Genomic DNA, 23,637 nt, shown 5'->3' on the forward strand with positions numbered 1-23,637 from the left:
CAGAGGAAGGAGTGTGAGGTCTGGTGGGAAAGGTCTTCCTCACCTCTTGCGTGTGGGGGGCACAGTGTGGTACAGCCCCTTTGAACTGGCTACCTAGAGGCAAAGGCTGCAGGGCAGCCATGCATTAGGCCTTCAGAGTCGGGGGGGGGGGGGGATGACACCTGTTTCTAGCTCTGGCAGGGGTGTACGGTCTGGCGGTCAAAGCAGGAGCGTGGAGGTCAGGGATGCCAGGGGGGGCCATTATTCTAGAAGAGAGCCCTCTGCGATCTGGCGCCCTGCCCTGCAGGTCGTGTACCTGTGCACTAGGGCCACTCAAAGACACTCCCTCAGAACAGTTTTTCCAACAGAAAATTGGGGTTTCTGACTCCATGACATTTTTGGTGGGAAGCGTCTGCCTGCCACAGAAACCTGTGTGCTTTGGGCCAAAGCCTTTATCGTTTCCATGGAAAAAACAAAAGTGTTTTTCATCCAATGCGGCGGCAGGGGGTGAAAAAGCTTCAGCCTGGCTCCACTCCCCACTGGATGAAACCACCCAATACCCCTCTCCAGCCCCTCACCTGGAGTCCTTTCTGGGGCAGGAGAGGCTAAGAGAGGGCCTTTGGGGCTGTGGGGGGCAGTGTCAGTGAGAAGTGGGGCTGCTGGGCCCAGTCTCCTGAGGCGGCAGGAGCAGCTGCGTCTCGGGGACACTGGCCAATGCTACAGGATCAGTTCCCTGTATCCCCATCGTCCCTGGGCTTTGGGGTGAGTCACTTCAGGGAGCAGCTGCCCCCCGTTTCAGGAGCAGGGGAATAAACAATCCCAACTTTGTCCTATCAAGTCAGGCGAAGTAGCCGAGGCCAGGGAGCGCATCCGCAGCCTCGTCCCCTTGCGGAGAAATGGCTGGAAGAAGAGCAGGACGACTCCCTGCCTCCGGCTCCCACTCCGGGCCTGGAGGAAATGGAGCCCATCAGGGCTAGGTGCGTGCCGTCCTCCCTCCTCCAGTTACCCCCATTCTCCACAGACACCCCCACCTCAGCCGTATCTGCCTCTCCACACTGGGTGGGGCTTTGTCTCCTCTCGCCTGGGATGCCTTCTGGGGCTGGCCAGCTCCTCTGCTTTGCTCTTCAGCTAGCCCCTGGAGGCAGGTGACTCAGCATGAGGAGCTCCTCAAGCATTCGCCTTTCCTGCTGTGTCGCCCAGCCAGCTCTTCCACCGAACAGGCGAAGTGCCAGGCTCAGCATTTTATCGGGAGGGCTCGGGGAAGCCCCATCCAGCCAGGGAGGGTTTACTCTGTGAGGTGACGCTCACATCATGAATTCCTGCCCATGATCTGTCTGGATTTTTATTTGAATCTGTTCATTTATTGCCCAGTGTTTGTCCCAGGGGGAAACTAAACATCGCACACTTGACAGGAGGGAGTGGAGGGAACTTTGTCGTCCTCTTAGCAGGGTGTTCCTCTGCAATGTTTCTAGCCTTTGTAGACAGGAGTAGGGGTCAGGACATTCCCACACTCCGCTGATCAAGCCAGGTCTCTACCTGTGTCAGAGTCTGCCCCGTGTAACCAGGTTAGCTCCCCCGCGGCCCGTCAGCGCTCACACCACTGGGGCACAGGCAACTTCAGCTGCCTGCTTGAGACACGTCCCTATTCATGAAAGCTGGAGCACAGCCCACGCTTTTACCCAGCGCTATTGCTCCTTCCTAGCTGCTGTGCACACTGATGGCTTTGTGACGCTGCATTGGTGAAGGAACTAAGGTGGGTGGCCTTGGATGGGGGGGCACAAGGCCATGCAGGGTGCAGGTGTGACCCCAATGGACGCTGCTGAACAAAATAATCCAGGCGCACCAAGCACGGGGAGCATGAGCACTAGGAGTGAGATCCAGGTGGCCAACGCAAGCCCCACAGTCACTGCAGGGTAAGTTACTATTACTGAGGGAGGAGGGCAAGTTCAAATATTCTGGGGGGGGAATAGCCGCCCCTCTCCCCCCCCTCCCCCATGCCCCATTCATACTCTCCAGGGCTGGTCAGCGGTCTGTGGGCCTGCCTGGGGCGGGATCTGCCCCATCACAGGGTGGGGGAGTTTTGTGCAGCATTGGGTATGACATCTTCTGAGAGAAGCGACACTGACATATAGCACGTGCGCAAGGTCCCCTAGGCCGAGTAAATGTAGACCAGAGCATGTGTGCTGAGGGAGGGCCAAGTAAAGGTAGACCAGTGTTTGCCCAGCCTGCTCTTAAAAACCTCGAGTGACGGGGATTCCACAACCTTCCTTGGATGCCTGGTCCAGAGTTTATGGGCCCTTAGAGTGAGAACGTTTTTCCTAATATCTACCTAAATTGCCCTTGCTGCAGATTATTACAATTACATCTTGTCCAGCCATCGGTGGACATGGAGATCAGTTGATCCCTGTCCTCTTTATAACAGCCCATACATACTTGAAGATTATCAGGTCCCCTCTCAGTTATCTTTTCTCAAGACTAAACATACCTGCTTTTTTTAACCTTATCTCATAGGTCAGCCTTTCTAAAGCTGTTAGCATTTTTGGTGCGCTCCTGCAGACTCTTGGCCACATCTCTATGTACTCCCATGACTTAGGGAAGCAGTGACACTTACTGGGCAGCAATGTCACCTGCACAGATGCACAAAATGTGCCAGCTATACATAGCAAATCGACGCCATGGTAACGGCCCCTCTGCATTCCCCAGGGAGTGGCCTGAGAGGAGCATTGCACTGGAAGCTGTATTACCTAATAGCGACTATCTAAAATACACTCAAATCAGGCACATTTGTCAGCCCCCGTTAAACCGGAGCGAACGATGGTTTTAAATTGAGTTTGGAGCTGAGTGTGAATAATAGCCCCCAAGCATGTGACTAAAAAGAATAAGCTCATGAGGAAAGGCGATTGTTTGTTTGTTAAACTTGTAGTGACCCTTAAAATACCAGCGTTATCTTAGTTAAGGTTTGGGTTGAGGTAATAGAACTAGCTAGCTGATTGGATACCAGGCACAGTAAATAAGTGGTTTGTTCAGTTTATTAAACAGAAATGCTTAATTTAGTGCTTAGACATAAATATGGGCAAAATGAACTAAGAAAATCTTGGAGACCCAGTCATTAATTTTGACTTGACCGGGCCAGGGGACAGGGTCAGCCCGCCTAAGCTGCATTATGTGACCTTAGATAAGGTTGATAACCAGCAATGGCATCACTTGCTTATTATACTGGAAAGTTTTTTTCTAGTGGGGGTTCTTTGTCAGAGCTTCGCCCCCCACGCACTCTGGTGTCATGCCGTGGGAAGGTGTCACCCAGGCCTGAACCTGTTGTAAAGATTTTGACCAGGGCTTGTAACTGTGTTGTTGCTAGCATATAGGAGGGTATGTATCCCTCTTAGCAGATAAGGGTAAGTGCTTGTATTAATATTATGGATGTAATCAGCACCAAGCAGCCTTTGGACTAACAAAGGAATGTCTGGGTGGAAACTGAGTGCCGCTAAGCCTTAATAAACTCAGTAGGGACGTTATTTCCAGCCCAGTTGGTAAATGCACCATCCTTTTATAGCTGGAAGGCCTGGATCATTTCACAGTAGAAGGGGACCTGCTGCAGCTAGGTCAATGCTGGATAGTTGTCCACATCACAAACCTGCTCTGCAATCTGGCGTATTTGTCTCGCTGCTCATGTGCCATACAGCCAACTGACTAGCAGGGCGTGCTGTGACAGGGCGTGGCCAACAGGAAATTGTGGCACTGAGGACCATCAAGCTGATGCAATAATACCTACCTGCGGGATGCTGCCAGTACCTTCTAAGGCAAATAGAAATGAGTGCTTCATTGCAGCAGCTTGCTAAGTGAATGCTGCCCCCTAGCGCCCCACATGTGGTATAAAGCAGTGTTTCTCAATGACCAGTCTAGGGACCGGCACTAGTCCCTGAGATCTCCCCGACACAGTCTAGGAAGGCAGCAAGCCAGTCCCTGGCATCAAAAAGGTTGGGAAACACTGGTATAAAGGATCAGTGGGTACCAAGCCATTTTTCTAGCCAAGTCTCGAGTTTTCCAAGAAGCATTACAGCTAAACTCTCACTCCAGGGGAGAAGTCACAGCTATGGGGATGGTAGAGAAGTAGGTGTCTGTCTGTAGGCTGCCTTTTACACAGCTGCCTTATGTAGCTGCCTGTACCCTGCACTCTGGGGCAGGCTGGTGTGGGATTCTGGTAGAAAACAGCTCCTATGGGCCCAGCAATAAATCACTCCCTGCTAGAGTGATTATCACAACCAGCACCAGATTACAGGGGCTAAAGCCAGGCAAAACTTGGTACAGCTGGGGTCAGGAAGGAGAATCGCACTCTCACGACTTTGTGCCCATAACCTGCCACTCTGCCTTAACTCCTGACAAACTCATTTTCCTCCTGTTATCGCTGCCTCGGCAGCAGCTCCTTCTCCTGCCTCTGTCCTGCCCCAGAGCCACCCCAGCCACGACCTCAGCTCCAGCCTCCGTACCCAGGTGAGTTGGTGCTGCTGGCCCTGCCCCTGCACCTGCTTCTGTGCTCAATCATCTCACCTCTTCCTTTCCACTCACCACCCCACCATCCCTTCTTTACTGCGGTCGCCTCTCTCCAGGGCCTGCCATTAATATTGTAACCTCCTCTAGGCTTGTCCCCTATGTGGCAAGGCCAACAAAATACCAAGACACGAGAAGCCTCTAAAGCTGAGGGGTGTGAGCCCGAGTATCAAAAATACTGCTCCTGCAGGACCCTGGGGACAGAGGCAGTGTGGGTACCCCTCTGGCCTATCTGCACTATACCCCCTGAAAGCCTTCATTGTCTTTTCTACCACAAGCCCCCAGGAATCCCCCAACCGCCCCCTCACCCTCAGGCATTATTAGTGATTTTTTAAGAATTCTTAAACTAAACTGAATTAAGGCCATGTCAATTCTGAATCAGAGCATCCACACAGGGGTTTAACAAATCCCCTTTAATGTCACACCTTTAGTTAACTCAGAGTAATTGTCCCAAGTGTTGCTGTACAGCCAAGCCCTAAGGCCTTGTCTACACACACAGGAAGTTTTGTCAACGCAAGTTACAGCGATGATCAAGACACGCTGTAATTACAATGCTTGTGCCTGTCCACACAGCACTCATTGGGTCAGCAAAGCGCGTCCACAGTTGCTGCTCTAGCATCAACAATGAGAGCAGTGCGCTGTGGGAAGCTATCCCACCGTGCAACTCTGCCACCTTGTGCCACTAGAAGTTGTGGGAAGATGGAGAGAATGGCAGTGCATCATGCATGCGGCTTTTTTTCAATAGCCCCAGGTTTCTCTCTGCCCACCATCTACAGCTGAACGGATGGATCCTGCACTGCGCTCCACTGTTGCTGTCAGCATGCTGAACACGTTGGGGCTGGTCATGAAGTATATCATGAGCTCCCAGTCACAACTGGAATCCGAGGCACCTGACCTGCTGTGTGCCATGCAAACAAACAACGCCAGATTACTGTTTGCAGTCCTGGAGCATCTGCACACGGTGCACCACCATTTCTGGGTGCCTGAAACAAGCACTAAGTGGTGGGCCTGCATTGTTATGCAGGTCTGGGCTGACGAGCAGTGGCTGCAGAATATTCGAATGCGCAAAGCCACCCTCATGGAACTCTGTGCGGCACTTGCCCCTGCCCTGGAGTGCAAGGACACTAGAATGAGAGCTGCTCTCTCAGTGGAGAAGCACGTGATGATTGCCATGTGGAAGCTGGCGACTCCAGACTGCTACCAGTCGGTCGCTACTCAGTTTGGAGTCGGAAAGTTCACAATTGAAGCTGTATTATCGCAAACATGCAGGGCCATTAATCGCATTCTGCTATGAAGAACGGTGAGTCTTGGAAATGTGCGTGAAATAGTGGATGGCTTCACAGCGATGGGGAACTGTGGTGGGGTGATAGATGGCACGCATCTCCCAATTATGGCCCTGGACCATTTTGTGACAGAGTACATCAAGGGCAAGGGCTATTTCTCTGTGGTACTGCAGGTGCTTGTGGCTCACCATGGGCATTTCACTGCCATCAACTTGGTCAGGGAAGGTGCATGACGCACGCATCTTCAGGAACACTGGCCTGTACCGGAAACCGCAAGCGGAGACTTTCTTTCCAGACAAAAAGATTCCAATGGGGGATGTTGAAATACCCATAGTGATTCTGGGACACCTAGCCTACCCCTTACGGCCATGGCTCATGAAGCCTTATATGGGCAATCTGGATAGCAGCAAGGAGCGCTTCAATAACAGATTGAGCAGGTGCTGAATGACCGTTAAATGTGCATTTGGCAGATTAAAAGCTTGCTGGTGATGCTTTTATGACTAGTTAGACTTAAATGAGGAAAATACTCCATGGTTATAGGCGCCTGCTGTGGGCTCCATAATATTTGTGAAGCTAAGTGTGAAAATTTTCCCCCTGGGTGGAGCGCAGAGGAGGATCGTCTTGCAGCTGAATATGAACAACCAGATGTCAGGGCTATTAGAGGGGCACAAAGGGGGCCATTAGAATCAAGGAGGCCTTGAAGAACCATATACAACGAGCACCACTAAGGTGTCTTTTTGTAAACAGCACTGTGCCATGCTATGACTGCTATCCAGTTTGTAATGGGTATCAATGTGAGGTGCAACCACCATGTGCAAGAGACAAAGATTGCTTATTCTGCACAGAGCATGTCTTTATTAAATAACAATTATTAACAACACACACGACCAGCTGAACTGGAGGGAAGAAAGCAGTGAGGGGCAGTGTGAGCTATGACAGCTGCGTGTAAGTCCAGCTATCGTTCTGGAAGCTGTCTGAAGGGGTGGATTGAATGGGGGTACCAAGACAGGTCGGGAGTTTGGTAGGAATGTGTGGGCGGAGTTTGGGGAGAGCATGGAAAGCTGTTCTGTATTGGCTGCAAAAGGGGAGGGGTTGAGCATGCATGAATTCAGTCTGCAGCATTATGAGATACTTTAGTAGCTCCATTTGCTCCATGGCTCTTATCATGCTCTTGTGATCTGCTATCACTTACTTCTGAATTTCCCTCCTCTTCTGCCTATCAATTTTCTGATTTTCAGACACTGTGTGTCTCCATGCCCTTTTTTCTTTTTTTTTTCCCCCACCTCAGAGGACTGGAAGAATTCTTAGAACATCACCTTTTTGCTTCTCCATGGTCATTTTCTTATCAGCCACAGGCACTCAGCAGGTATGGGGGGGGGGGTCCCCTCTCTAGGGCACAGCTGTAGAAGCACAAACAATGAACAGAAGCATTATTGTGAGTGCGATGACAGCATTGATGCCTTACTGTAAAATACACCTCTTTCTCACTGTCCTCGGGCAAGCGCACAGCTCAACGATTAACCAGGGCATGGTGAGTTGTGCCCGTGGGGGAGGGGGCACTCAAGCTGGGGAACAGATTCTGGGTGGTTGTTTGGGATATTGATGCAGTAAGATAGGGACAAAATTTCAAATTGTGCCACCATTTTCCACAGGTGGGGGCCGTAGAAGGTGATATCTCACTCCTGAGTAAGAGGGGATGCTAAGGTGCATTTCCTCCATGCAAACAGCTTTAAACTAGATCCCTATGCTGCTCACCTGTGTGCCACTTTGATCCCGGCCCAAGTGATTGCCGATTGGCTTGGGAAAGATTCCTAGAACGGGGGGGAAGAAACAAAGCAGCTCTGCCAAGGAGTCTCCAGCAGAGGATTGGGGAGTACCTCCAGGAAAATTTCCTAGAGATCTCTCTGGAGAATTCCTGTGCAATCTCGAGGTGCATTAACACACTTTTCCACCGCAGTGCCTAGCTGAATAGGGGAATGGGAAGCACATGGAAACACAGCTACTCTTTGTACGAGAGTAAAGAGTTAAAAGCTGGACAAGTAATCAGGCCTAAGCTACAGGGAATGGATTTATGGCACAGGCAAACCTTGTTTTTGTTACTTGGTGAGGTTTTACCTAGAGTCTGTTATCTCTCTTCTTTCCCTCCCTTCCTAGCCATTTGTGCAAGGAATGAGACTAACAAATAACTATTCTCCCTTCTGTTCAAGGTCTTTGGTGAGAATACAGCATTAGCTTCTTTCCCTCCCTTGTATACAGTATATTTTAAGAATGTTAGTAGGTTTCAAGATAATGTGCCTGCACGCTGTGCAATAATCCTGTAAACCACAAACAGGGTCGGGTATAATTATTCATTATGTAGTTGCTAATGTTCATTTTATAGGTGTCAATGTAACCAAATAAGGGTCTATGGGGAGTTGCTGGAAATGTATACAGTTACATACTGTTATGGATAAAAGAATTGTAAAGTAACCCCCTCGTTGCTCACTCGCGGCATTGAGGTGGAACGAGCAGGCAATGAAGGGTTCCGTCTCCCCAGTCCGCACCCAGGACAACCTGTTTAGTTATTTCTAACGCTCTTGTGCATTTCTACCCCTTCAACTAGCTGTATACTTCAACAAAGCAAAGGACAGCTCTACCTCATATAACTGAGCAACATCAGCTCAAAAAAAAATCACTTACCCAAGCTCCCCTTTCCTGCATGCCAGAGCTGGTGGGCTGGCACTGGCTTGAACCCTTCAGAGTCAGGAAGAGCTCCATGTCAGCAAATGACCTGGGCCCTGGCTCAGCATCGTCCTCCAACTCGCTCTCCTCATCCACAACTTCATCAGGATTGAGTCTGGTGTTTGGATACCTCCACAGGCCTGAGGGTAGCACAGGTCTCTTGGAAGTGGAGGTGGGGAGTCACCCCTGCAGATGGCTTCCACCTCCTTATAGAAGTGGCAGGGCACCAGAGCGATGGTTTGACTCGCTAGCCTTTTGGTATCCCTGCTGCAGCCCCTTGATTTTCATACCACACTGCAGCGTGTCCCAGCCATAGCCCTTCTCCACCATTAAACGAGACATTTTAACAATACATATTGAAGTTCCTTCGGCTGGCGCAGAGCTGGGATTGCACCGTCGCCTACGCCAAATGCTGATCAGATCTGGTTTGCTCCACGTAGGCAAGCACTTGGTGCATGGAGCCACCCTGGTCATCTGGCAAGATGCTATGAGAGTTCTTCACTCCAACCAAGCAGGAAGTGGAATTTCAGCAATTCCTGGCACTTTAAAGGGGAAGGGGGTGGATGGCTGCAGGGCAGAGGAGTTAAAAACTGAGGGCCAGAGCAGTCGAGATGGGCCTGGAGGGACACTTCCTGGAGGCCATTTACTGCAACAGAACCAACCGCGTTGTCTACACTGACGTTTGGCACTAAATGTTTGGTGCAAAAAGCTCTGCGCCTCTCGTCATGGTTTTATTTTGTCGCAAAAATCAGAGGAGCTGGGTCAGCAGGAGCATGATCGTAGTGTGTGCACCACCAGTGTTTTGGTGCAAAAAGCTGACTTTGGCCAACTGAAGTCTCTAGTGTAGAGCAGGCCTAAGAATCAGTTCTGCTCTCTGTTAATTTCAGAGTGGGGGAGGCGTGCAGAAAGGCCCTTTAGGCTGTGGCTGACAGGAGGGAAACAAAGCCATCACATGTTGATTACTAGGTGCCAGAGGAAGCACTTGTCTCTGTCCAGATGAGGCCAGGGCCCAGAATAGCCAGAACTAAGAGAGCCATGGGGAGCGGGGGGCAGGTGGGCAGGGCAGGACGCAGGGAATAGTCTGCTGATAGCTCAGCACAGGCCGGAAGGATGGATGCTGTTATATGCACAACAGGCTGGTTTACAGCTCCCTTAAAAACCAGACAGATTGAATCACTGTGCAGGACAGCTCAGTTGCATGGCCACTTTAAGCATCTGGGCAGCTTATCGGGTGAGGAGCACGCACCTTAATTGGCTGTGTTTTAAGCCAGTTGAGCCTGGCCCAGACATTTTGTCACTTCTAGGTAGTTGAAAGCAGAGACACCCCCTTCGTTCACCCATAAAGAGGGAAGCAGAGAAAAGAGAAACCTACCCCCCCCCCCCCAGCCTCGATTGTGGCCGTTTCCATTTGTCTCACTGGGATGCGGCAGTGCTGCATTTCTGCCAGCATGAGGTATAGGGCTAGATCCCAGCCACATTCAGATCCAATTCCTGAGCGCCCAAGATGGCATCTTCCAGCAGCAGCACTGCTGGCCCTGCTTCCCCATCCTGCCAGGGGACAGCAAGGGGCAGCATTCTAAGGCAAGAGGGGGTGTGGGACTATTGCATAGCAGAAGGGGAGAGCAGCTGCCTATGTCTCCTCTCTGCCCCAGGAGCTCTGGGGCTGGGACCTGGTAGGCTGCTGTGGTTGCACCGTGGGGGGCCTCCCTCTGCAGCTGGGGGTCACAGGAAGTTGGACAATGATATCACAGTGACTCACTAGTTCAGCTTGTTTTAGGCACTTTTCCTGGTGCCGCCACCCCCCAGCTTCAAGTGCCATTCAGAGCCAGGGCAGACAGCCAATCTGACATACAATAGAACCATCTTACCCTCAGCTGCCAGGAGCGTCTGGGGCCTGCCGGCTTTCACTAGCAGAGCCAACACAGCCACAGGCGAGTGCCCTACTCACTACAATTCCTTCAGCAATGAAGGCAACAGGGTTCTACCAGGCTCACCAAGAGCAAAACTATCCCCCTACCAGACCCTGTCCCACTACGGCAATGAGGCCAGGAAAGAAGACAGGGTGCCTCTCAGCTCCCAGGAGCAGCATGCAGGCCTGGCAGTTAGACTGGGAACTCTGGATATTTAATAAGGAAGAGGGAGGATAATATGGACTGACGCCCATTTTACTGGCTCACTTTTCAGCTCTGAGCTGCATTTTAATACTGAATCCTGTTTGTTCAAGTTGCAGCAGTTCAGCACGAGGTTGTGGCTTGCCTGGCTGCCCCCTAGCTCCAGTACTTAGGAATCAGGGTTAATAAGCAGCTAGCACCCTATGCTTCTGTGTTTTTAAAAAAAACAAACAATCTTTATTTGGCAAAAAAACAAAACAAAAAAAAAACCAGAAGTTATTTACAGTAGTTTTTTGCTCCATAAATTTCATCCAACAGATTCTCCCCGCCCCTTTGTTGCCTCACTCTCCCCTGCCATCCATGTCCAACCCTGAGGGGCTTCGCCATCAAAATGCCAAACAGGATACAGCAGTGTAGAGCCCATGCCGGATGGAGCAGTGCGTTGTGGGAATTGCAGTTCTTTCCCCCCTCTCTGTTATATACACCAGCTCCCACTCTGCTCAGCCCAGTCCCAGGATTTCTCTTTCTCTCTCTCACACATCCCTCCCCCAGTTCTGGAGAAACAAAACCAAGGAGGTGGGAACTCTATACCCTCCAAGAAGCCAATATTTGGGTCTGTCCCTTCTAGGATGGGCTGGAGGTAGCGAGCAAAGCAAGGTTTGCATCTTCTGTCCAGAAACTGATGGGGCTGTGAGGGGATGACTGAAAAAATTAAATTGATCACAGTGGCCCCTTCCTCTCCAAACACACAGATATGCAGGGAACACCACTCCGACTATAAACCCAGGGATAGGGTGTTTCCAGGCCACTGCCTGTTGCACTGCAGAGAAAACACACAGGCAGCATTTTAATGGAGCAGCAGCATTATCTCCCCTGGGAAAGGCATCTGTCAGGACAGTGCCAGGGTGCTCCTCCTGCCCTGCACCACGTGGTCCTTTGTACCAGCACACTGTAGGTGTAACACAATCACACCAGACTGGGACCATCTTATACCCACTGTGCACTGGTACTAAGGATCACCCACAGTGCAGGGCAACAGGAAGAGTGATTTCTGGCCACACCTATGGGAGATGGGAAGGGATTTTTCCCAACTGCTACAAGTTGCATTGGCTTTAGCTCCTCCTCATGGCTCCCTTTTGTTCCAAGCAAAAGGTTATTTAAAAAGGAGGGGGGGGAAATTCCCTGATAAGCCACCACTTTCCCCTTCCCCCAAATTCCCCAGTGCACTGCTCCCCTTCCACTGCCCACAAGTTCCCATCAGCATCAGCTATGAATGCCAGGTGACACGACATTAATATCACTATTCATGCAACATAATTATTAGGCTAACAACCTAGGATTAGTGTTTCACAAGATAGATATATAGGTATGTATATATTGCTATTTAACTTCCATGTACAGTGAAACAGCAATATTAAACATGGGGCTATTCATTCAACACCCATGGTTCCCCTTTCCACACGCTCTGGGCCCAAGGTCCAGGAGTTATGAAAGATGCATGGCCTGTAACGGGACAGCTATTTGGATTCGTAACTGCAGCATGTGCAGTTTGTAGCCCAACCCATCACCACCCCCAACCCCCTACCCTCTTGGCAACTTCAACTATTCACAGGGTGATGCAGGTTTTTTGTTTTGCTTGTGTTATTGTGGCCACAGAGAGACTGCAGGCTCAAAGCGCACGAGACCCTGCTCTGCACAATAAGCCAGCTGGCCACGAGAGGTCACCATTGCTCCATCAGCGTGGCAGGAACTACATTCAGCATGATGAAAGCAAGGGTTTGAAGAGTCCAACGAGCATGTCTATAGGCAGTTTGTTGTTAGCACATCACTAGCTTAAACAAGACTCTGCTTTCCAGGAAATGCCTTATGCAGGCTGCAAATGTCACAACTGCAAGAGAACAAGCAGGCAGTCCATGCCCACACAGACACCCTCTTTCCAACAAAAGAGGGAATTAAAAAATAAAACAAACCAATGAAAAGTACAAATGATTTCACAGTCAGATTCGTCTCCAACCCCACTCCCCCCACCCCACTGAAATGCCCTTTCGTCTGTTCTTGGTTTGTATCGTCCCAGGACATCAGTACACTCCTCCCTCCAGTCCATGACATAATGTGCACGTCTTCAGCAGGAACTCAACAGAAAGAGGGAAACGGTGGAAATGTATGTTTACCAAAAGGCATAAAAAAGTCACAATCAGGAAATGTTTTCAGCATATAAAATTGTTGAACAGCACCTCGGAGATTTTACTGGCAATAATAACTTTAGGGGGTTTCGTTTCTTTCCATGGAAAAAAAAAAAAAAAAAAGCCACAGATTTAAGGTTTTCAGTTAGTTTGATCTTTGCCCTTCCACTGGCTCTCCAGCGCCACGCAAGGCTCTGAGGCAAAACCCTCCATTCACAAAATATATACAAGGCAGAAACAAAGAGACAGCCCAGAGAAGTTCAGGGGAAAGTCTTTTCTTGCTGGAGTGTTCAAAACCCTGAAGGTTTCTCTCCCCCTTCAGATGTAGTTTTGGCTGGACTCTTCATTTGTTTCTTTCCCATAAAGTCAGCAGGTTCTACAGAGTCTGTACAAGTCTTAGCAGTAGAGACAGCCAACTATAAAGCTCTCTCTCCACATCGGCCAAGGAGTCAGGTCTACCTCCTTTGGGCACCTCTCGCCAGAGGCGATCTCCCCAGCATGAGGTAAGATATCCAGGGTGGAATCCAAGGTGGGGGGGTGCTTGACAGCTTCCGAGCGCGGTGACCCTGAAAAGAATAACGTGCCCCCCCAGATGAAGGTGCTATTGTTGAGGCGCTGGCTTGTGTAGATCTGAATGTGGTCAGGCTCCTCTCCCAGTGGGAGAAGGCCATATCTCAGCTTAACATCTGGGATGAGGATCTTCACTGCAGAGGAAAAAAAATAAAATAGGGGGACAAAACCCCAAACCCATGGGCTGGCAAAGGCCAAACCAGACAGACCCTAGATGGTAGAAGGGTGGGTGGACCCCGCTGGAACCGACACAGGGCAGGTTACTTGGAGACTGGGGCGGCCTGGGGCTCTGTGTGCAATAACGGGGGCAGCTGCCCATTCAACCGCTGCGATTCCAGCTCAGCCGCCTTCTGCAGCGCCACTTCCACCAGCAGCTGGAAGCTGCTGAAGTCCTCTCCGAAGAGCTCGGGTGGCGTGGGGGGCGGGGTGTTGAAGAGTCCGTTGGTGGGGCTGGCTGCATGCGTCCTGGCCAGCAGCGCCATGGTGCTGCTTGTGCTCAGCTGAGGCTTGGGGTGGGGGTCCGGCTCCATCCGTGGGAAGGGGGGCTGCTTCTCCTGCTCCGCCCCACGGGTGCTCACCACCGTCAGCCCACTGGGCAGGGGCTGGGTGGGGTGGCAGATCACCTGCGGGCAGACAGACACGGACAGCACCTTGGGGGGGGTGGCAGCAGCCATAGCGGTGGGCACCAGCACCCCAGAGCCTGGGGAGGCCCCACGGGGCAGGGCCACATCTGCGGTCTTGCCCCCTCGGCGAGAGATGGTGAACTGGTTGGGGTCCTTGCCGTCCTTGCGCAGCATGTCGGGGAGGAGCCGCCGGCGAGCGTTGATGAACCAGTTACAGATCTGGGGAGGCAAACACAGCACAGTCAGATCGGTTGCCCGGGCAGCCCTGCGGGAGAGAGGCCAAGGCACTGCAGAGCCAGGCGGACGGCACAGCAGGCCCTTGGCGTCAAGAGCACCTCCCTGAGGGAGGAGAAAGAACAGCAGAGTCCTTGGCCATGACAGGGGGTGTGGCTGCCTCTGGCCCGTAGGAGGACAGGCTGCATCGCTGCCATCCACCCTCCTTCCCTTCGAATTGCTGCTGGCCTGGGCAGGTCTAAGCAGGGGAGCTACAGATTCAGCTGTCTCCTGGCCAGCACAGCCCACTTTGGGACCTGGGCCGGTGCCTTGCGGAGCTGGCCTGGCCGAAGGGAGGCAGTGCCGCTTCATGCTGTTACCCTGCTGCCTCGCAGGCAGGGAATTAGGGTTTTTCCAAGGACCGCATCACACTCTGACTCACACAGGCCGTGCTGCAGCCTAACCCCCTTCAGTAATGCTACTGCAGCAACTTAGGACACGGTTCTAACACCTGCATCCCTGCCTCAGACAAAGCTAGGGCCCTGCTGAAAACCCTGGTGCAGGCTGCAGCTAACAAGGCTCTGAGCCCAGTGTGGGCAGAGGCTGAGGGGTCCAGTCCTCCTCCAAAAGTCAATGAGAGCTTTTGCCATCAATGGATGCCAATGGGCCCTAAGCCAAGCCAAGTCATTCAGGAACCTATAAGAACAAGGTCAATTGAACCATGCTGGTAGAGCCAGACTAATGGATGGGGAAGGTAGTGACTGAGACACAGACACGACTGCAGTAATCAGAATGCACAGGTTTTCCTTCATGTCCCTCTTCAAAATAAGCAAGGGGGGGAGAGGAAGCAAGGCCCAAAAGACCAGCTGCTCCCTCATCACCTGAACACGTCTCCTACTCTGACACGCTGCCCAGCCAATCCAGGGCAAAGCTCAAAAGGATTCTTCCAAGGTTCCTAACATGCTTTCCCTTGTGCCAGATCTCATCAGGAGGACGGAGTGGAAGTAGAGGACGCAGCGTTTGTACAGGGCCAACTTCTGCAGTAAGACTGAGGCCATGTCTACACTAGTAAGCTTAGAGCGGCAGAGCTGTACCGATATGACTGGGCCGCTGTAAGGCCGCTTGTGTAGCTGTGCTATGCCAATGGCAGAGCGCTCTCCCGTCAACATAATAAAACTACATAAATGAGCGGCGGCAGCTGTGTCAGCAGGAGAGCGTCTCCCACCAACATAGCGCCGAGCACATGAGCATTTATGCCAGCAAAACTTATGTCGCTCATGAGAGTTTTTTTCGTTTTTTTTTTTCACACCCCTGAGCAATGTAAGTTTTGCCCACATGGTGGAAGTGTAGACATAGCCTCACTCTAGCTCAATGGGCCCACAGATCCCTGATCTGGAGACAGATTTCCTTCATGTAATACAAGGGCTTTGCTAAACAAACACAGGCAGATTAGTTTACATTCTTGCACGCCTGGATGCAGGTCAGCAACACTCAGGCATGGAAGAGACACTCACCCACGACTGCTGCTAGGGCAATCATGATCCAAGACTCTTCTGCTAATGTGATGTTGACAATTTGTTTAAAGCTTTACCTTTTTCAATCTCCATCTCAATATGTTAAAAATCATTATTGTCTGATACCCCCCCATATTTCCCATAGTTGAGAAGATTTAAATAGATGAGTTCTTAAAAGCAAACTGATATTATCCATAAAAATAAAAATGCAATTCAAGCCTGTCTACACAGTGCCTTTCAGCCCAGAACACTTTTCAAAATGTATATATGTAAGAATATTTCACACACCACTGAAATACAGCCACCTCTGGGATGAACTGCAGAGGTTGTTAACGGTGCACAGCAACTCTATGCCTAAGGAGAAGTAGTAAAGATTTGTTTGCTATTTAGGATTTCCAATTTTTTACCAAACTATAGCCCTTTCTGTCCCTGATATACTATTAATACTGCAGTGCATTATGAAAATGGTACTAACATATTACCATTTATTTTGCCAACTAGCAGAATTATGGTCAAACTCTCAAAGGAGCCTTCAAAAATATGGACACTAAGTGAGCCGGGCTCGGTGGGCAGAGGTTTGGAAGCCCCTTGGAAAGGCAGCTGCCATTCATTCAGTTTGCTCTCCAATGTATATCAAGATGTAAAACAATAAAAAGACAGATTAAAATCACCGTGTTCTTCATAGAAAGCAATTAGAAGAGTAGGAAGCAGACACAGTGACTGATCTCTTCCAAATCAACAGCTGTGTAAAATAGTCCCCTGGAGGACAAAAGTTACTGCAACTTGGATCACTATCAAGATCCTAGTAGCTTTTTGTGGCTGGTCAGACAATATTTTGCATCTGACACCCTCCCAAAAGTCACTGTGTCATACCATGCATGGCCCTGAACTTGCCAGCTGCATGAGATCTCTCTAAGTTCTGCAGGTGGCAGGCTTCAAAGATCAGACATAATCAGTCTAGATTCTAGTTTGATTTTCTTAAAGGGGCACTGTCAGAAAAATCATAGGCCCCCTCCTATGCTTCCAGTGAAGTCAGATGTGTCACTGATTTCAGCAACAGCAGGATTTAATAATTTAACACCCACCCTTCTTAATAGCTATAAGCAACGGTGTAGACTATTTAACAGAAAAAGCCTTTAAAAATCCATTGGACTTTGTACCATTCATGTTGTTTGTTTTCCTTCATGCATTTCACTTTGTGTGGACAGCGCAACTAGAGAGGTGAGTTTTCTCTCTGTTTTACCAGGATATTTGCAGGTAACAAATTAGGGCCAGATCCTCAGCTGATGTAAATCCACATCATCTTTCTAAATCAGTGTGAATTTACCCCAGCTGAGGTCCTGGCCCCCTAACAAGGCAATTAGAGTGGTTATGTTCAGTTTCTGGTCAGCTGCACTCTGTTTGCTGGACTAGCACAAGGCTGTTGTGTGCCTGGATTCACACCACGTAACACGACTTGGATTAGACAAAACACTTCAACCCTAACCTCCCCATGCCTCTTTAAAGGTAACTCCCAGCTTCTTTTAAAGCAAGGCAAGTGTTTTCCCTAGCACCAGTTCTTTCGCTATTCACCCCTGCAGCACAGAGAGAGGCAGGAGGTTGGTAATCACAGCGCGTGGGTGTGTGTGCAAACGCTTGTACAGAGAAGGCCTTTTGGATTGTTGTTTTTTTGGGGAGGGGAGTAAGGAAGGAGGCCATGGAGGGCGTTAAGTCAATTTTAAACTCGCAGGCAACAAAGCTTTTGTTGAATTGCAGGTTTCCTGGGATCAGGCACAACAGTCTTATCTACTCTGCAAAAAGTGAAGAGATACATGGCTTCCTGGTTTCCCTGGAGACGGAGCACTGCTGCTCTGACACTCCTTGTCTGCCAGCCTCTGGCCCCTGCTCGCTTGGAGACATGGTAGGGAAAAAATATATATATAATCACGTGTACTGGATTGGGTGGCGATGGGGACTTAACCCTGATTTTTAAGAGACTCTAAGAACCTAGGCAACTGGCAGAGGTTCAAATGGAAACATCAAGTATGAACCTCCAGTGCTGCCTATGGAATGCATTCAGGGCTCAGTGCATTGAGTTTTCTCTGTAATGCAAAGATAGCGGCTTGCTCCAGATCCTCCCTACACCTTGAGTCACAGCCATCACAGCCTGATTTGACAGCGGGTCTACCTCAGAGCTCCCCACTGCCACCGAAATGGGGGAAGAAGGTCAATGGAAGTGACAACTGGTCAGTACACACAGCACTGCTTTGGGGCACTTATGTACTATATGATATCCTTGGTGGTGTTATTCCTACATCCCAAACTTATCAGCTTTGTCTTCACCAGATAATGAATAGTCACTGGCCCAAGCATCCCTGCACCAGCTCCACGGCTCTCTAGCATCACTGGAGCAGTTTCAGGGTTCCCAACAGAAAAGGAAAGACAAGTTGAAAGAAAGTCACATGCTGAGTGCATGTCTGCCTTGCTGCTGGGGGGGGGTGTCAGTCAGCTGTAACAAAATACATGGCCAGATTGTCCAAGTGTGTACAGAAGCGGCACACACAATTATCACAAGGGTTTGTGCTGAGCGGGTCACTGTGCACATCTCTAGGTAGAGCTAGGCAATTTGGATGTCCAGTCGTGTGACTGTGCCCTGAAATTAGGTGATAACTGTGGTACCTGGCTTATTTGAAAAATCTGGTCCATCAGCCTTTTAATTAAAAATAATAAAATAGTTAATCACCTTTAAGACTTGAGAACCTTGAACTTCTAGATTCAGTTCTCCAGCGAGTTATAAGGAGACAGACAACAAATCAATAATATTAGCGGAGTCTTTATAGGAACAGCAGCAAGACAGAGCACAGCATAATCTTGGCTTCTGCTCTCCCACTTCCGCAGGGTCAGGCTGGATTGGCAAGCGGCTGGGAACCACCAAAGGAAAACCAGAGCACTACAGGAGTGACAGCTATTTGGTAAGTGGCACTTTCCCTCTAAGCCAGCACCAGTACAATGGCTCCAAGGACTTGCCAGCTTTAGAATGGCATACAAAAATCAAGGTTAATTATCACTTGCTGTCACTAAAGATCTGCAGCACTTTTCACTAGAGTTAGGATGCTGAAGGCAGCAGCACCCTGACCAGATTCTTGCTGGGGGGACTTGCACCCTGTCCACCGTACAAGAAATAAAAACTCATCACCACCCTTTCGTTTCTTCTCTCCTTGTGCTACTCCATTATGTGACATTGTTCCCCTGTTAGACAGATGCCACATTCTACCTCAGAGGTGGCTGCATTTCAGTGGCAGATAAAAGAATCCCAACAACATAATGATAGTTTTTAAATGCTTTGGAATCTGTGTGTGGAGAGTAGCTATAGAAAAACAAGTCCTTGTGCGGCTCTGTTGCACTTATGCATAGACGTGGGTGGCCCTAGCACTCATCCCAAATATATAGAGCCCCCAAAGAACATGACCCCAGCAGAGGGGGCAGCATAGTTTGTGGTAAGATGAGGCTGGCCACCCAGATGCACAGAGGAAGCCTACAGAGCTCGTGCCCTGACATTTCTGAGTTTGTAGATGATGTCACTCCTGTTTAGTTTTTACAGTGTCTGGAGCACCCTCCCCAGTGCAGCACATTGGAGGGGTGGAGAGGGGGAACCTAGCAGTATAACTGCTGCTGGGTCAAGAGGATACTCTGCACAACATGCTGCAAACGTACCCAAGTGTCAGCTCTACAGGGAGGGGTACAACTAGGACCCTACCATTTGAAGGGAGGGGCATTCCCCAGAATAATGAGATGGGAGATTGGCATCTTCATGTGTCAGAATGTCCTGTAGTCTGGTGCTCATCCTGCAGCACAGCTAAGGAGGCAGGTGCCCTCCCCGCCACCCCTGGCTGCAGTATGGACTAGCCTCTCCGGGCCTGGGATACAGGAGCCGCAGCCAGCTCAGCCTCTGCCCCAACAGTGACCCAGAGACTTCACCACCGAGACCCTGCTGATCTGCACAGTCGGGACATCTCACGAGTGTCCAAATCAACCTTCAAATCACTAGAAATACATCCTCCTGGGGGGATGTGAAAGGTCAAGAGGCGTCACATTCTCACCTGCAACACAGAGAGGCTGGTCTGTCCAGACAGGCTGAGTTTCTCTTGCTCGGATGGGTATGCATTGAACCTGTGCTCATAGAGCCAGTCTCGGAGGATCTTCACCGATTCCTTCGGGAGATTCCCTCTTCTTTTCCTCTTGTTCGACTGCAACAGGTCCAGAGAGGCTGTCCCGTCATCTTCTCCGAGGTCACTATCTGACATGGTGCAGCTGCCTGCAGACCGCTCCTGGTTAAAGCCTAGCGGAGTGAAAACAAAACAAGGTACAGGTTACACGGCATTCCCTTTTGGGACCAGCCTGGTGCAAAGGGGCTAAATTAACAAACACCAGTTCAGTTGAGGGGCTGCTTTGGGCAGGGAGTCCCAATCCCAGGAGCAGCTCAGATATCAAGATGAATGATTTCATCCTAGTCTCGTGCAGACCCCAAACAGCAACTCAAAAACCCTGCAGCTCCAGCCCATCCTCAGAGGGGCTTACTGCCTCATTTTATTCTTCCCCCCGCCCCACACACCTTTTGGTAATCTGTTCACCTTTATAACAAATCCTCTGTGTAGGCCAAAATTTGAAAAACAGAAGCTGCAGGGTGCTCAGTGCCTCTGAGCAACCGACCATTTGTTTAGATGCCTAACTTTAGCCCCCAAGACCCCGATCCTGCAGATTTCACAGGCTTAAAGCTAAGTGTGTGTCTAATAGTTCACTGCCCTGGGAAAACTCCCTGTGCAAAGTTAAGCATGTGTAAACTTTTCCAGGATCAGGGCCCAGCACTGGCCACTTCTTTGAGCAAACGATACAAAGCCAACCATGCAGTATGACCGCCCAGACTCCAAGGAATGCACCAAACTCATGTTAGTCATCCTTAGAATTCAAAGTTGTGACAGCAGTTAGACATTCCCTTTGAGCGTGCAGATGATGGACAGTATATTTTGAGTATAAATCTAAAACCCTGCCTGTCTCTATCCTGCCAAGCATCTACAGAAGCGCATTGTCACACCCTGAGCGTGTTAATTTTGTGCAGGAATACATGTCTGAGAGAGCTCTCAAAGTTATTCCTTGGTATGCTTTCCAAAGAAAGTCTCCAAGATCATTTGCTTCTCTTCCTCCCCCCTGGCCCAGGCAGATGCAGGCATCTTCATTAACCCATACAAAACCCCCCCCAACAACTCAAGGGACAAAAATCAAATTCGCCGAAGGTTGGTTAGTTCCTACAGTTCATTACCCTTCTCAGCCATGTGGCAGAGTTTGTCTGAAGATGGCACTCCAAAAAAAAAAAAAAGCAGCACTTGTATCTGCTCGCCAGCACGCACACAAAGCAGATCCCAGTCTATTGAAATGCAAGCTCCCTTCAAGGAGAGGAGAAAATGGCAAGGCTGTCTCCCTAGTTAAAAAAGCAAATGGATCCCTGTCCGGCCCCTGCATGCAGCACTGAGTGGCCCGGGGAGCTGCTGGCTACGTGAGAGGCCCTCTCTGCTGTGTTGCTCCAGTCCCAGGGATGGAGGAGCTTCTGCCGAACCGGTTTCCCCTTGGCCCTGAGCTGCCCCCGCCAGCAGCTGCCCACGGGAAGTGCGATCCAGCCCGAGGGGGGGGGGGAACACGCGTGGGAGGAGGGTGTAATAGCATCAGCAGATTTAAAACACGTTGATTTGACTTAACCCCCCCCCCCTTCAAAACTCCAAACACTCCGCTGCAAAGCCAGGTTTCCAAAAGTTCAACGTGATCCGCTTCTAGCCTTCTCCTCCCCAGCACAAAGGGAGGCAGTTCAGCTGGACGCTAACTGGTGTAAACGCAGCTCCCGGTCCCCTGCCCACCAGCAGCAGCGAGACATTTCAAATGCCCAATAATCATCACACCCCCAACAAAGGAAACTTCTTCTTCACTCCGCTTGGATTCAAAGGAGACACACAGGCACAAAAAGGAGAAGTCACGTGTCCCAAGAAAAGTTCCCCCTCTTCGCAAGAGACCAAAAACAAAACCCCAACAGCCAAAGCAAAATCAACCCCCCCTTCTCCCCCAAAAAACGTGGGTTTAGAAATGAACCCCCGGATCTGGGAGTGGGGAGGGCCCTGGATAGTTTGCAAAGTTGCGAATGAAGTCCCGGTGCAAAGGGGGGGAAATTCCCCCGTTCTTTAAATCCCTGCCCCTCACACACAAAACAAACTGGGACTCCATGTTTGCTGCCTGTTACATCGGCGAGCTTACCCCCAGACCTCCTTCTCTTGCTCCTCGGCCCTTCCATGGCATAGGGAGGGTCTCCGCCGGGTCCAGCTGCACCCCTCCCAAGGTGTAAAAAGGGGATCCCCCCCCCCCAAACAAAAAAAAAATCACGCCCAGAGGGGAGCAGAGCTCGCGGGGCGAGGCAGAGACACACAGAGAAAGTTTCTCTGTCTCTTTCCCGGAGTGACAGATGCCTAGACAGAGTTCTCTTTGTTCCAAAAGAAACAGGAACTTGCGCGGTTCCCCCCCCCCCTCCACCACCCCCACCCCCTCCGCCAGCCTCCCCCCCCCCCCCCAGCTGTCACTTTACAAGCTCATCAAACAACACAAATTCCCCGCAAACACGGATTGCTGAGTTCAGCGGGGGTGTGTGGGGGGGTAAGATTTGGGGGATCCAGAGGGGGGATGAAAAATCAGCAGAGGAAAACATTTCCTGGGAATTTTTTCCCCCCGGGAGGCGGGGGCGGGGGGCTGGGCAAAAAGATCATTCATTCGGGGGGCAAAGCACGGCAGGGAGAGGCGTGCGGGCGGGTTTGGTGCCTGGTCCTCCCCTGAAATGTTGCAATAAGTGCGATCAAACAAAAGATCCCCCCACCCCCGCCCGCCCGCCTCTCTCCATAGTTCAGTGCTTGGAAGGTATTTTTCCCTCCCCTCCCCCTGGTGCCTTTTCTTTCCGAAACGATGCAGGAGTTTCTGCAGAGTTTGGCGGCTTCCTCCACACCACGAGGAGACGGGGGGGGGGGCGCTGACTGCCCTCCCCCAGCAGTAGGTGGGAGGGAGCCCGCTGGGCATTGCAACGAGCCACGCTTCGCCAGGCCAGGCACAAAGTTTGCCCGCAGACACGCAGCCCCCGGACTTACTTTTCCTGCTCGGTTTCATGTCCCCGCCCGGCCGGGCTCTGCTCCCTGGTCCGCTCCAGCTGCGGGCGGGAGGGGAGCCCGCGCGGCGGACGGTCGCTCCTGGCGTGGGGAGGAGAGGGAGAGCTGCCCCCGTCCGTCCCTTTGTGTGAGCAGCCAGCGGGCGGCCGGAGCGGAGGGGGCTGGGCTGGAAGGGAGTCGGTGCGGGGCGGGGGGGACTGTTGGTGGCTGTGTCTTTAATACCTGGCTCGCTGTCTGACAGCTCCGGCTGGCAACCACCCCTGGGGCTTGACGTCAGATCCCCCCTTCCCCGGGCTGCTGCTTCCACTCCAGCACCTGGGCGCACAGTGGGGCAGCAACAGACTCCCCCTCTCCTCGCCCCGGAGACCTGACATGCGGCTGGGGTGGCACAGTGCAGAAAATCCGCCTCCTCCTCCTCTGTCTCTGGGAGGATGTGCAGCAGCCTCCAGAGGAGCCCCCACTCCCACTCGTGTAGCTGCTTCCACGCCCGAGTCACGTTGGCCAGCGCCTCTGAGCTGCAGAGCAGCGTTATTCCTTAGGATCCTGCAGAAGCGCAATGTAAGGGCCTGCGGTCTGGTTGTTAGCTTAGCTGGCTGGGCAGGGTGAATCCAGATTAACTTCACAGAAGAGAACGCATTTCAGCCCACTACAGAGGAGCCTCTCACAGTGTCACAATGATGCTTACCCTGTGTTTGTGGTGCTTAATTTATGCGCATTTGGGGT

The 23,637-nt window shown here is 51.1% G+C and overlaps 1 protein-coding gene and 1 long non-coding RNA gene across 3 annotated transcripts in view; one reads left to right on the forward strand and one right to left on the reverse strand.

The window, feature by feature from the left end:
• Positions 1 to 9,938: 9,938 nt before the first annotated feature.
• On the reverse strand, positions 9,939 to 23,044 carry TGIF2 (TGFB induced factor homeobox 2). 2 transcript variants are annotated; one of them, XM_067554446.1, is made up of 3 exons: positions 22,897 to 23,044; positions 19,825 to 20,063; positions 9,939 to 14,237 (listed from the first exon to the last, which is right to left on the reverse strand). In XM_067554446.1, exons 1-3 carry the CDS (start codon positions 22,913 to 22,915, stop codon positions 13,656 to 13,658), a joined length of 840 nt encoding a protein of 279 aa, XP_067410547.1. In that variant the 5' UTR covers positions 22,916 to 23,044; the 3' UTR covers positions 9,939 to 13,655. The 2 variants fall into 2 exon arrangements, with proteins under 2 accessions (XP_067410547.1, XP_067410546.1); XM_067554445.1 differs by lacking the exon at positions 22,897 to 23,044 and adding an exon at positions 22,022 to 22,204.
• LOC137157197 (uncharacterized) overlaps positions 17,649 to 23,637 on the forward strand; it is a 43,403-nt gene continuing 37,414 nt past the window's right edge. Inside the window, exons 1-3 of the long non-coding RNA XR_010921030.1 lie at positions 17,649 to 17,970; positions 18,623 to 18,696; positions 19,981 to 20,087. This is a non-coding gene — a long non-coding RNA (uncharacterized lncRNA). The remainder of the gene's footprint in view (positions 17,971 to 18,622; positions 18,697 to 19,980; positions 20,088 to 23,637) is intronic.

This window comes from Emydura macquarii, unplaced genomic scaffold, assembly GCF_026122565.2.
Source record: "Emydura macquarii macquarii isolate MOO-44397 ecotype Brisbane River unplaced genomic scaffold, CSIRO-AGI_Emac_v2 contig_1483, whole genome shotgun sequence".
Lineage (NCBI taxonomy): Eukaryota > Metazoa > Chordata > Testudines > Chelidae > Emydura > Emydura macquarii.